Source organism: Oncorhynchus tshawytscha, linkage group LG06 (assembly GCF_018296145.1).
Source record: "Oncorhynchus tshawytscha isolate Ot180627B linkage group LG06, Otsh_v2.0, whole genome shotgun sequence".
Taxonomy (NCBI): domain Eukaryota; kingdom Metazoa; phylum Chordata; class Actinopteri; order Salmoniformes; family Salmonidae; genus Oncorhynchus; species Oncorhynchus tshawytscha.
In genome coordinates, this window is record NC_056434.1 from 53,226,498 (window position 1) to 53,240,484 (window position 13,987).

At 41.1% G+C, this 13,987-nt stretch overlaps 1 protein-coding gene across 5 annotated transcripts in view; it reads right to left on the reverse strand.

Annotated features, from left to right (window-relative positions):
* Window positions 1–5,547: 5,547 nt before the first annotated feature.
* Window positions 5,548–13,987, reverse strand: part of LOC112252728 (activating molecule in BECN1-regulated autophagy protein 1) — a 42,780-nt gene continuing 34,340 nt past the window's right edge. For all 5 annotated transcript variants that reach the window (XM_024424237.2, XM_024424236.2, XM_024424234.2 and 2 more), the window contains one exon: window positions 5,548–11,317. In XM_024424237.2, coding sequence (XP_024280005.1) covers window positions 10,692–11,317 — 626 coding nt within the window. In that variant the 3' untranslated portion in view covers window positions 5,548–10,691. The remainder of the gene's footprint in view (window positions 11,318–13,987) is intronic.

Sequence of the window (13,987 nt, forward strand, 5' to 3'; positions counted from 1 at the left end):
TTAATATCCAACTGTTAAACTTTTGTAGACAGTTTTTCCAATGGACCAACAGCCATTTTTTACCCTGTTCTCTCTTTTGATCCAGAATCTCCTCCACGTGAAAGACTTTGTCTTTACCCAGCTGTACCTTCTGGAGTTCCTTCTCATAAAAAGAACCCTCTATAAGCTCCCCATCATAATCTTTTAACTTGTAGACAGGGGGTATACGTGGTAACTGTGAACAGCTCATCGCTGTAACCTTGCTCATATTTTTTGTCGAAAACACCCCTCAACTTGGATATATACGTACCAAGTCACCCACTATGAATTTAAAATTTCTTACGCCGAAGGGGGAAACCATACATATTTTTAGACTTGAAAAGAGTTTTCAGAAGAGACCTTGGAGGGTTTCATACATACTATACACTTATGGTAACTGTAGTTATAACCCTTTACTAAATCTTGAACTATATCCACATATCTATGGGTGTTGTGTGCTGTAAAGTATTTCCACATCCTTCCTTCAAAGTTCTGTTAAAGCGTTCAACCACTGAAGCTTTCAAATCCGAAACTGTAGCAAAATGTATGATATTGTGCTTCTTCATGAGTTTCTGAAAAGTATTATTAAAAAATTCTTTACCGCCGTCCGTATGCACTTTCTTGTGTGCTCCTCCTTCCTTTAAGATAGAGTCAAAGGCCCGGGTCACCTCTGCCCCACTCTTATTTTTTAAGACCATTACAAATGCTATTTTAGAGAAAATGTCTATAACCGTTAGCATGTATCGATTTCCATAATTTTTTTTATCTACAAGGGCCTGCATATCACATAGATCCGCCTGAAACAAGTAGAAAAAGATTAGAGGAAATTGCTTTCGCACAGGTTTATGCAGTGTAAGCATCCTGCTCTGCTATCCAATCATTCACTTGAGAATCGCCTAACCTGCTACCTGTTTCTTCAGCTATAGCTCTCTGGAACCTCTCCTTCACCCCAAAAGACCCTCGGTTAGAGGGGGTATAATAAATGTTTTTCATCATCTGCTGAGCCATCCTTCTTGCCTCTCTGCTGTACAGTAACATTAATGAGCCCATTTCAAATAACGAGAACATTTCATTTTCATTCTGCATACCTTTTTAAGTATTACGTATTGGCAGACCAGTGGGTTGGATCAAGAAATTTACACAGATCAGACAGAGTAGGATTAGCTCAGTTTCAAAGGTGTTTATTCAAATAATAGTCCAAAAGAAAAGAATAGGTCTCCCCCAAGAGACCCTCTCCGGTATACCGTCTTCTGGGCTCCGGGTCTCGCTGTATCCTGTGGGGATCAAAACTGAACTCCCTCCTGTTACCTCTGGTACCGTCCCCAACAATCAGCCCATGATTACTCACCAACTCCCAATCAGCCCCAATTAACCCTGGCCAGAGAGTCCGTCGAGACCTGGCACGTCCAGCAGATGGAGCCATCGCCTCGTGATGTATACTCCGTCTGTCACCAGGCCTCGAGGAGTCTCCCCCTGGTGACTGACCTGCTGTACGCCACAGTATCCAGACAATTCAGGATACGTAGCAAGATATTCGTACCCGTTTTATCAAATCAAATCAAATTTATTTATATAGCCCTTCGTACAGCAGCTGATATCTCAAAGTGCTGTACAGAAACCCAGCCTAAAAGTCCCTGGGGGACTAGAAAGGAGGGCTGTGAGGCCTTAGGGACTCTGGTCCCCATGACGTATCGGAGTCCTGATATGTGAACATCCATGGTATATGCTGAAATGAAGAACCATAAGAGTTATGGTCACCCCTTTTATTGTTGAACCATTCCTTGGGGATCGGGGCGTGGTTAACGTAACATCCACATATATGTTTTTTTCAGGGGATGACCCTTCTGGGGGTTCCTTTGAATCAACATCCTTAGGATTCATATGCATAATGCACTTCCTTATTTTAACAATATTCTGCCGGCGTTGGCTCTAGACAAAGAGAGCATCCACTAACTCAAACATTTTCAATTCCATTATATGCCAACATTTTTAAAAGGAATAAGCATACAGAACCTAAAATCCCCAGCCAGCCCACCATCACGGATGTTACCATTGCGGATTTTCTCGTTGCTGATATAGAACTCCACGCACCCACATGGAAGTCCATTCTTTCTTTGTAATTTTCACCCTATGAAATATTCTTCCTGAGGAGTCAGGGGAACCTTCCCAACGGGTCTCGTAGCCCGTGAACAAGCTATACCCCTTTGAGATAACTCTCAGTTCAGGACACACCACCTTGCGAAACACATGCCTGTCTTCAAGCCTGTAGTCCACTCCTAAGGTCTGGTCTGTATATTCTTCTCCTTCGGCTATGGTAGAGAGTTTCCCTCTACAATCAGAGTAATCAAACATATACCCCCATAGTTGTCCATTGGACATCAACACTTGGTCCTTTAGCACAGTTACAGGAGGTATTTGGGTTCTATACAAATTTATAAAACAATTTTTTTGGCGCATATATATATTGCCATATGTATATTGAGGCTTTATACTCATCCCTTTCTCTATGTTTTAACCGTGGTCCTACTTCCGATGTTAAGGTCGTCACGGGCGTGTCAGTACTTAACAAATCCATGTTTTACTTCTTTCTTCTTTAGAGTCTTCTGTGGTTTATCTCTCTTGAGGTTTCTTGTCGGTCATAGTGTTCACAGCTTTTACTTATACTGAGGTATACCTACCCCGGAAATTACTGTTTCATATACACGCCTCCCAAACAGCAGATCCATAAGTTCACAACGAACTCTTTCAAATGATCAAACACATTCCACAGTTCAACAAGGTCCCTACACACCAATCACCAGGACAGCTTTATTGTAAACACATGCTTAACCCAAAACAGCTGCACTATCAGGTTACATAACCCCTCACTCGATAGCATGACAACATCCGGACAGGATGTACATAAATGGGCATAACCACGTGACACATAAAATAGGTCAATCAATCACTTTTGGACACAAGCCTTCTACTATAATTCTTCTTGCATTGATCCTTTCCGGCACTAACTCTATTTGACTCTATGCACCCACACACTTCCACATACTTATTACTTACACTGACACTGCAACACATACACTCACACATAACACATACCCACAGGCACACACACTTCCACACTTACAGTTGAAGTTGGAAGTTTACATACACCTTCGCCAAATACATTTAAACTCAGTTTTTCACAATTCCTGACATTTAATCCTAGTAAAAATTCACTGTCTTAGGTCAGTTAGGATCACCACTTTATTTTAAGAATGTGAAATGTCAGAATAATAGTAAAGAGAAGGAATTATTTCAGCTTGTATTTCTTTCATCACATTTCCAGTTGGTCAGCAGTTTACATACACTCAATTAGTATTTGGTAGCATTGCCTTTAAATTGTTTAACTTGGGTCAAATGTTTCAGGTAGCCTTCCACAAGCTTCCTACAATAAGTTGGGTGAATTTTGTCCCATTCCTCCTGACAGAGCTGGTGTAACTGAGTCAGGTTTGTATGCCTCCTTGCTCGCACACACTTTTTCAGTCTGCCCATACATTTTCTATGGGATTGAGGTCAGGGCTTTGTGATGGCCACTCCAATACCTTGACTTTGTTGTCCTTAAGCCATTTTGCCACAACTTTGGAAGTATGCTTGGGGTCATTGTCCATTTGGAAGACCCATTTGCGACCAAGCTCTTTCACTTCCTGACTGATGTCTTGAGATGTTGCTTCAATATATCCACATAATTTTCCTGCCTCATGATGCCATCTATTTTGTTAAGTGCACCAGTCCCTCCTGCAGCAAAGCAACCCCACAACATGATGCTGCCACCCCCTTGCTACATGGTTGGGATGGTGTTCTTTGGCTTGCAAGCCTCCACCTTTTTCCTCTGAACATAACGATGGTCATAAAGGCCAAACAGTTCTATTTTTGCTTCATCAGAACAGAGGACATTTCTCCAAAAAGTACGATCTTTGTCAGTCACTATGTGCAGTTGCAAACTGTAGTCTGGCTTTTTTTATGGCGGTTTTGGAACAGTGGCTTCTTCCTTGCTGAGCAGCCTTTCAGGTTATGTCGATACAGGACTCATTTTACTGTGGATATAGATACTTTTGTATCCTCCAGCATCTTCACAAGGTCCTTTGCTGTTGTTCTGAGATTGATTTGCACTTCTGCACCAAAGTACGTTCATCTCTAGGAGACAGAATGCGTTTCCTTCCTGAGCAGTATGACGGCTGCGTGGTCCCATGGTGTTAATACTTGCGTACTATTGTTTGAACAGATGAACGTGGTACCTTCAGGCATTTAGAAGTTGCTCCCAAGGATGAACCAGGAGGACTTGTGGAGGTCTACAAAAAAAACATTCTGAGGTCTTGGCTGATTTCTTTTGATTTTCCCATGATGTCAAGCAAAGATGCACTGAGTTAGAAGGTAGGCCTTGAAATACATCCACAGGTACACCTCCAATTGACTCACATGATGTCAATTAGCCTATCAGAAGCTTCTAAAGCCATGACATTTTCTGGAATTTTCCAAGTTGTTTAAAGGCACAGTCAACTGTGTGTGTAAACTTCTGACCCACTGGAATTGTGAAACAGTGAATTATAAGTGAAGTCATTTGTCTGTAAACAATTGATGGAAAAATGACTTATGTCATGCACAAAGTAGATGTCCTAACCGACTTACCAAAACTATAGTTTGTTAACAAGAATTATGTGGAGTGGTTGAAAAACAAGTTTTAATGACTCCGAAAATTCCAACTTCAACTGTACATACACTGCTGCTACTGTGTATTATCTATCCTGTTGCCTAGTCACTTTACCCCTACCTATATGTACATACAGTGGGGCAAAAAAAGTAATTTAGTCAGCCACCAATTGTGCAAGTTCTCCCACATAAAAAGATGAGGCCTGTAATTTTCATCATAGGTACACTTCAACTATGACAGACAAAATGGGGAAAAAAATCCAGAAAATCACATTGTAGGATTTTTTATGAATTTATTTGCAAATTATGGTGGAAAATAAATATTCTAAACACTAGGCTACCTACTGCCCCCATTATAACACTTTGCAGAATATTTCATTATTTGATATTTTGTTGTATATATCCATAAAAATGATGCCAGCTGATTCATGATTTCGACAGGTTGAGAAACGCTGCCTGTCTGTCTGTCTCGTCCCGACATGTTCATTACTACGGGACAGCAGGAGATCGAATTTGAATTTTGAAACAACGTTGCAAATGTCGGAGACACAGACAGCAAGGTTTATACAAATCTCCGCTGTTGAAAACGAACAGTTAGTCTAAAATAAATTAGATAATGTCTAGATGCTTTTTATAGTGGAGATCAAGTTTATAAGTTGGCTGGGCTGATGAGACAGTGGATAGCACAGTCAGTTAGATTTAGCCGGTGGCAACTTGTGGAATAGATACAGGCTGAAATACGGTTTTAACCAATCAGCATTCAGGATTAGACCCACCCATTGTATAATTACTAATAAACTCAATCCATGGATCAGTAAAATGGTACAAACCAAGTATCACAACCCCTTAATAACAACACCTTTGTGAAGTTTATTGTTTATTTGCCTTTTTTCATCGTCAACATTACATAGGATCTTTGGTGTTCCTATATATGATATAGAATTTGTTGGATTTTTACTATAATCTTAATTTAGCTTAAAAGAACAGAAAATCTTCATCACATCAGCACTCTAAAACATGTGAGACCGTTGATAACAGTTTAGGGGGAAGAGACATAGCAGTCAAGACTATATCCCAAGTCATACGCATACTGTAAATACCTTACCTGGTATCCTTTTCTTCACCACTACTGACCTGAGGACTCAATAGATGAGAGCACAGCAGAATAGTGAAAACCTATGGAGTCCTTTCACTGGTCAGTGGTCATGAAAGAGGATAAGGAAAGTATGTTTTTAAAGTATTGTGACACAGCAACACACCCTAAACATTAGCCCCCTGGACAATTTCATACTGAAGTCATGTGTGATACTGCTTTTTCAAACAGCCCTAGTTTGTTCCTAGTTATAATATGCAGCATAGGTCTTCTGTGAAAGCAGTTGAACAGGTAGCTGACTGAAGCACCACAGGTGTAATTTATAACAGAAATGAGTTGGGCAAAAATCCACTACATTCAAATCTATATAAAATCAACCTTCCAAACATAGGAAGAATAGCATGAGGCTAGACCAGAGACTATTGTACACTAACAAGGGAAGCAACAAGACCAATAATTTGTAATTGATTAGTATAATCAACAAGTGACTGTTTGTCTACATACTAGCGCCAAGAGTTTTAGTAGATTTAGAATAAGTGGTGGCAGTAACTAGTGTGAACCATACAGGCACTGACCAAAACCTCTACCGCTCTCCCTCAAATTAACTAAACCATTTTGCCAAAGACTCTGCCTCACATGGTTTAAAAACTGTCACAACAAAATAAGGCTCACAAACAGCTCAGAGACTATGAAATGTGGTGGCCCTAAAGGGGCAAAGTAGTGAAAGATATAAATTCATAAAAACCAAGGATGACATTAAACATGATTGGGACAATGCTGTGATCACTGTCAAGCAAAATATATTGTATCAGTGGGCAAAACTGTGTTTGTATCTGTTTCACACATACTGCATACCACAGGTGTCCCCACAAGTGCCTTAAAGAATATGGAGTGTAAAACATGACATTCATAATATAAAACCAAATAAGTACATGGGGACCATTATCTGCATTCTTAAAAGGAAAAGGAAGAACGCAACCTGTCACTTTAAAAGGAATAAACTCCCCCCTCTTGAGATCAAACAAGATTCCACAAGATTCCATTATTGGATCTCAATTAATTAAATGAATTACATGCCAAACACAAGTAAGTACAGAGGGACAACTCCACTTGTTAAGATGAATCAGCAGTATTCCCAACTTATATTAAACATTCAAAAACACCTATGTATATTGGGAGTCTGGAGTATGATTTGTTTGACAAAGCATTAGTGTCTAAATGCAGTGTCATGTATCCAATTAGTTTATACTACCACTATGTTAAATACACTTTAATTTCTTCCATTCCACAGAACTCAAACCACTGTTATTTGCATATGTGTAGAAAACCAATTATATTTCACCTTAAGAATAGGATTTGTTCACTGCTGGTAACACATACAATAACCGTATAGATGACATTTGGTTACTTTAAGGCCCAGTGCCGTCAAAATTATTATTTTTCCTGTGTTTTGTATCATACAGTGAAACTAACACCGGAAAAGTATATACGGTACACATTTTTTTAATCAGTGTTATTTCTTGATAGTTGCTGGTTGAAAACACAATCTACACAGGACCATCTAATGCACAGGTTTGCATGGGCGGGAGTTTCGACTTTCAATGTTGACATCGCCATGCAGTAAATTGGTTAATGGTGCAAGATGCAGAAATCGCTGTGCCATTTTCTGGTTGCAAAAATTCTAATAGTTTGCCATATCAGTGTGCCATATGTGGAAAAACAAGCAATGCATAGTGTAGAGAATCATTGTACCATATAAACCACTGTAAAATATATTTTCAATAACCAGAAATATTGTATTTTCATCTGTTTGAAGCTGGTGTACAAAACCGAAAGTACCGAAACCCAGGAAGCATAAAAATAGAACACATAGAACAGATATACCACTTCGTAGACTTGCTTTAAATGAGAAAGACAGACCTACAACTCACATTTCTATGTGAATTTAGTTGGGTCGCCCAAAATGTTACATATTGCAGCTTTAATATACCAATTACAAAAAAGTTTCAAACCTCTCTGCCAATAACATCAGGTTTTCAGTTGTCCCCTCCCACCATTCCCAGACAGTCCTTGCAAAATTCTTGTTTGAGAAATATTTTTTTTGCTATAAAGCTATTTTTGCCCTTTTTAATGGAAATCTATTACAGTAAGGTACAAAATTGTTACCCAGAAACGAGTATAAAAACAGCTGCTTTGGGCCTTCAAGATGTTCAATACCGCAGGTCATAGCAACTGTATACAATTTACAGTAGCTGTAGCTTTCCATTAAGAACCAATAAGATTGCCATCTCTTCACAGAACATACTTGTTACATTTTTCATCTTTATGTCAACAAATCTCTTTTTAATTACATCACAGAAAAGTCAAAGCCAAAAAAGTGAAGAAACTTGATAGTTTGATATAGAAGTTTTGTAATATAAGGTGAGACTTTGTATACCATTGATTTGCATTGTTAAAAGTGTAGTTGTGGACCTACAGTATGTGTATCATTCAGGGTGAGGGACATATGGGAGACAGCGCTCTTTCACACAAAGCAGACACATGAACAGCCGACAAACGGTTTTTAAAATCTTCATTAATCAAGTAAAGCCAGGAGGACCATTCAGATAGTTTGTTTCTTTTTCACCTGCCAGGCAATTTGACTTTCTTCTAATCAGTGTCCTGCTACAACTGTCTTACTGACAGTTGTAGCAGTTTTCATACATGCAGTAAACAGTTTGCTTGGAGTCACACTCAGGACTCGCTGCACAGCTCAAAAAACAACCAATCGCGGCACTCGCTCCATTCGCTCTTTCTCTCTCTACTCAGAGGTCTAACAATATAATAACCCTACAAAGCGATTCAAATGTAAATAGCTAAGCATTATGGGTTTTAAAAATAAAAGTTATACTGTGCAGGGCATTTATTTTTCTTGTCTGTAAGCACCCAACGTGGTCAGGGGGGCTTTAGTGAAATGATATGCTAAGGACACTCTGCCTGTCACAATAGGCCAGGCACACCCCTGAAGACATTACAGTACAAAACTCGATCTAAATGGTAATCGATAATTCAAGTAAAAAAAAAAAAATCAATTTCCTGGTTCAGCACGGGGCTGATTGAGATTATAATCAAAAGCTCTCTCACCCCGACGTACCCCAAGTGACAAACCACACCATTAGGGCAAAGTAACTTTGACTAAGAGATGCTACATATACAAGCCTTCTGGCCCACCCACACACGGTTATAGGCAAAAGGCAAACTTGCTCTCCTGTTTTTCCACTGCAGAATGCCTACATTTTGCAGAGCCAATAAACATACACCACCCCCACACACACTTACAACTGCACACGCATACACAGAGACAAGCATACACACACACACACGGAACAGCTCCACCTCAGTGCTTCCTAAGCACTGGGTGTGTTTGTGCTGGGGATTCAACTGAAAAGAAGCTCAGTGAAGACCCTCCCCCTGTTGACAGACAGATACAGCTGAGCCAATCCAGCTAGCCCCCTGCCTGCTCCTCCTCAGTCTTTGTGGGAAGGGTCACTGGGCGTAACAAGTCAACAGTCAGGTTTGTTTCACTGAATCCTAGTGGTAACTTCTCGGCTCTCACGGTATCCCTGGAGCACCAGTGGTGAGTGCAGGAGACAGGAGGCTCTGGGTCTGGTCTTGGTCTACATCACATATTTAGGGGGGGATGGTGGATGTTTGTGGGATGGGTGACCAGGGACCAGATGGTAAAGAAATCCTGACCCAGGCCTCACTGCACGCCTCTTGGCACTAAACCCAGTCACTGTAGTGCAACAGAAGAGGAATAATGGTGCTGCCTCTTAGCGTGACACAAGCCTGTCTAGAGAGCTGGCTAACGCTCCCCAAACAGGTGTGCGAGTTAGTTCCCCCCAACACTCTTTCGCTCCCTCAATGCCGATTTGTCCATATTTCACAATACTTTTGTACCGATGGCGTTCCCTTTTTTCTTCAGAAACGATACAGCATGATTGAAAACATGCAGTAGAACAATACTACAGTATCAATACAGTCAGAAATTATTGACTAGACATTGAAACATCACATCCACCATTTTGTCCACTGTATCCTGTTTGAACATGAAGCAATAAGGAGCTTAGACTTGTACCATCAAATCAAATGCTTTGTACACTTGGGGACTCATAATATGACCATGATCCTTTTGGGGGGACCCCTCTGACATAATCTATAATGAAAGCAGGCAGCTGCAGATTCTCTCTTGAAAGGCATGGCTTTAGTCATGCCACACACATCATATCATGATTCATACAACGATAGGATTATTTTCTTGCTATGCATTATCATCACATTACAAATACACGTCCTATAACATGGTCCCAAAAAAAAGAGGATTCAAAATTAAGCAAACACACTAATTCATGTCAAATTCAATCACATAGCACCAGAACACTACACTCCGTTTTTCAGTTGTTCTTTACAATTACCCTTACATGGCACTTTGAATGGAGTAACCTTGTCTATCAGTCACGCCTATGCGAAGAGAAGGACTGAAAAAAACCTCACAATTCAAGTAAAAGCCCTTTCTGACATGGAATGATCATACAGATAAGGTCCATTTTAAGTGCAAATGTAAGTGCACACCAATGCAGAGGGGGTCACAATGCCACTGAAGCTGATGGGGTGGGGGGATGGGGGGGCTCATGTCCCTTCTGTTCGGGGCTGGAGACCCCGCAGTGTCTGAGAACCCATTTATTGTGAGATAAGGCTTTGAGGAGAAGCGCACCTGTTAGACAGGGCCACACTGAGTTCCATTAGGGTTCCTGATACACCTTCTCATGGCCCAAAGCATCGTCACTAGCATCAGTCACCCACTGTCTGCTCTGGGGGATTCTCTCCCACTCCTGAGCAATAATGGTCAAATCACACTCTACCTGCTGTAAGGGTCACCTGGGTAACTATCTCTGCTGCTGCTGCTGTTGTTATCGTTGCCGTTTGTGCCACTGCTGGGAGGGTAGGACCTGCGAGAGGAGGAGGAAGAGGAGAAGATCAGGGAGGAAGAGGGGCCTGGCTCAGAATTGTCCATTCGGCTGGCTACTTCAAACACGTTGTCGATGTCCATGGCCACTGAGAGCCTGGCACCAGCACCTGAAGCATGGCTGGGGGGTTGTGGTTGGGAGACAAAGGGCAGCCCCCACACCGGGCCTGGTTCTGTGGGAGCGGACAAGTTCTCCAGGCTGAGAAGCAAGGTCTGGGAAGGCTGTGGCTGGGTGATAATGAGGGGGCAGGCGGAGGAGGTGGAAATGGAGGCTGTAGAGTGGCCGGGGACAGGCAGGTTGGGGTCACTGTTGCTGGGCCGACAGGCTGCGGCGCCGGTCCGGGTCTGGGAGCCGCGGTGGATGCGATGGCTGACGATAATGTTGTTGCCGAAGCCGCCCATGGAGGCCATGGTGGTGCTCTGCTCCCGCTGGACCACCGCCGTCATGCCGCCCTCTGCGATGAGCCGGCGGATCCGCGCCAGGGCGTCCTCTCCCGGGGCATACTCTGGGGCCTCGCCTGGATAGAGGAGGGAGGAGTTCATTATCATATGAGCGATGATAATGAACTCTTTCAAGCTGCTGATTGATTTTTTTATTAGTGACTTTGCCACACAATGTAATGACAACTTAATTGGCCCCGGGGAGGAAGTTAATGACTGGTCCTTTTAGCGAAACGAGACCCAGTCCAGCATTCTACCCATATAATGGAGAATATACCTTTCACTGATTCCCTCCTCTGCAAAACCGACAGTTGAACCACCCCTTCCAGAACATTTTACCATTTGCTGTCATAATGACCATATACAGTATTTTTCCAAAGTGGGAATGAACTATATTTACCTTTTTTTTTTTTAATTTATCCTGATCTAGACAAAATACTCAAAAGAAAATTTGACACATTTTAAGAAATTAATAGAAATGTACTAAAATATATTTGTTGCCTAAATTAGTTCAAGAGTAAAACGTGCCTTAACAAATCATATAATAAGTTGTAGACTCACTGTGTGAAATAATGACTACCCCTTCCTTACATACATCTGTAAGGTCCAGAGATGTTCACAAGTCTTTGAGGTAGAGTCCAAGTCAAGTCTTTTAGGGCCAAGTATAAGTCAAGTCTCAAGTCCCTTTTGGCAATGGCTTTCTACCTGCTGTAGGTTAGGTCTCCCTTGGTCATTAGTCCATACTTGTATGAAAGAAATCACATCAGGCACTATTTAAATCAAAATACATTTCCTTTTAAAATGTAGACAGTTTACATTAATAAAAGTAATTGTACTGGATATGAAAAAAATCAAACATAACATTTTAAAGTGCATGGTATTTTGTGGCAGACATCGTCTATATTTCACTTCATTGTGTCACACAAACAGAAAATCTGTCAGTGAGGGAAGATAAATAACAAATATTAATGTAAACCAAAATGACTGACAACGGCTCAACAACTACACTACTAAAGTGTCCTATATATTAAACATAATTACCTTTATCCCTAAAATATACTTACTGACCTGGACACTTAACAGAAATACCATTTCCTGTAATAAGTAGCAAAAGACATCCTGTGCCCTAAGACAGAGAACATATCTGTTGCAGACAGGTTACATTTCAGAAAGATCAAGTTGTCAGCGTTCTTGCACTGAGCCTGGCACGATGCGGGCACATGATGAGGCCTCCATGACTAAACACTCTCTCCACTGGGGCACTGGTGGCAGGCACAGCCAACGCTGTCATTGCTACCTGCTTGAGCCTTGGAAAGACTTTTGCATGGATTCTCCAAAAATGCAAGCAATCAACTTCATTTTCTACAGAATATACTTGAATGTAGCGAATAATCTCTGCTCTGACAGATGATTGTATGTTTCCTTTCTTCTTGCTAATCTTGTTGCGGTAGCCAGAGAACAGTCTGGAGGTTTTGGCAGGTGGTTGTTCTTCTTTTTCTTCACTACTTCTCTCCGTAACAGTGACTTTCCGTGCCTCAGCCAAAACAAGGTCAGAAAAAAAGTAATTAAAATATGTATATTATCAATAAAATAACAGTATATATTATACATGAAAAAAAAAATCATTATTATTTGAATGCAAGTGACATGGTGACATTGGTAGGTACAATCAGACTCTCCTTCAATTCAGCTTTATCTTCATGTGGTATGAGGACATCATGATCAAACCAGAACAGGCAGAAAGATGGGTCCAGCTGTGCAGTCATTATTGTCACCAAATGGAGGTTTTGTTGCCTGTTCATCCGAGTGCTCCATTCTGACATTCACAAACACCCCCTGGAATCGGCGTTTGAGTGGCTGCAATGCTTTTACTAGACTGACTAGGTGATGACTTGTGCTCAGTATACTCTGCAGATTATAGTTGAGTGACAATACACAAGGAAGGGCCGCACTGGGAGTCACCACATTCTCCCCCTGAGTAAAGTCAGTGGCCTGGACAAAAGGGTCCAATAGCTGGCTCCATTCCCTTGGTGATAAGCAGAGGTCCTTGGACATCAAGTAGAGTACTGAGACTTTGTTGATTCAGATTGGTGACTACTTTAACAAGCCGGAGGATAGAATTCCATCTGGTAGACACAGCAGCAGGGACACTACTATTGACTCCGAACTCAGCTTCAAATGCTTCTATCAGACCACAGGTAGTATGTAGTAAGCTGCAAAGTTTAGTTACCGTAGCCATCATACTGCGTATCATTTTTGTTTCCTTTAGTCCATCTCTAATCACCATTTGTAATGAATGGGCAAAGCAAAGTAAGATCTGTTTCCTGCAGTTGGTTTGGATAGCTTCAACATCGGCATTGTACTCTTCACCACATTCTTCCCATAGGCTGGGGTTATCCAAATCATCATGATCATTGCTTGCTTTAGGGAAACAAACTGTGAAGGGCTTTTTCTTACGTGCAGCGTTATCACATATGACATAATCTAACTTATGTTTTTTACCAAAATTATCACATATTACTTCAAATTTATCACTGATTCTAAAGTAATACTGCAAAAAAATACAGCAAAGGAATACACTGTTTGACCTAAATGCAAAGCCTTATGTTTGTGGAACATCCAACACAACACATTACTGAGTAACTGCATCCTTATTTTCAACTATGGTGGTGGCTGCATCATGGTATGGGTACGCCTGATAAGTTTTTCAGGATAAAAAGAAACTGACGGAGCTAAGCACAGGCAAA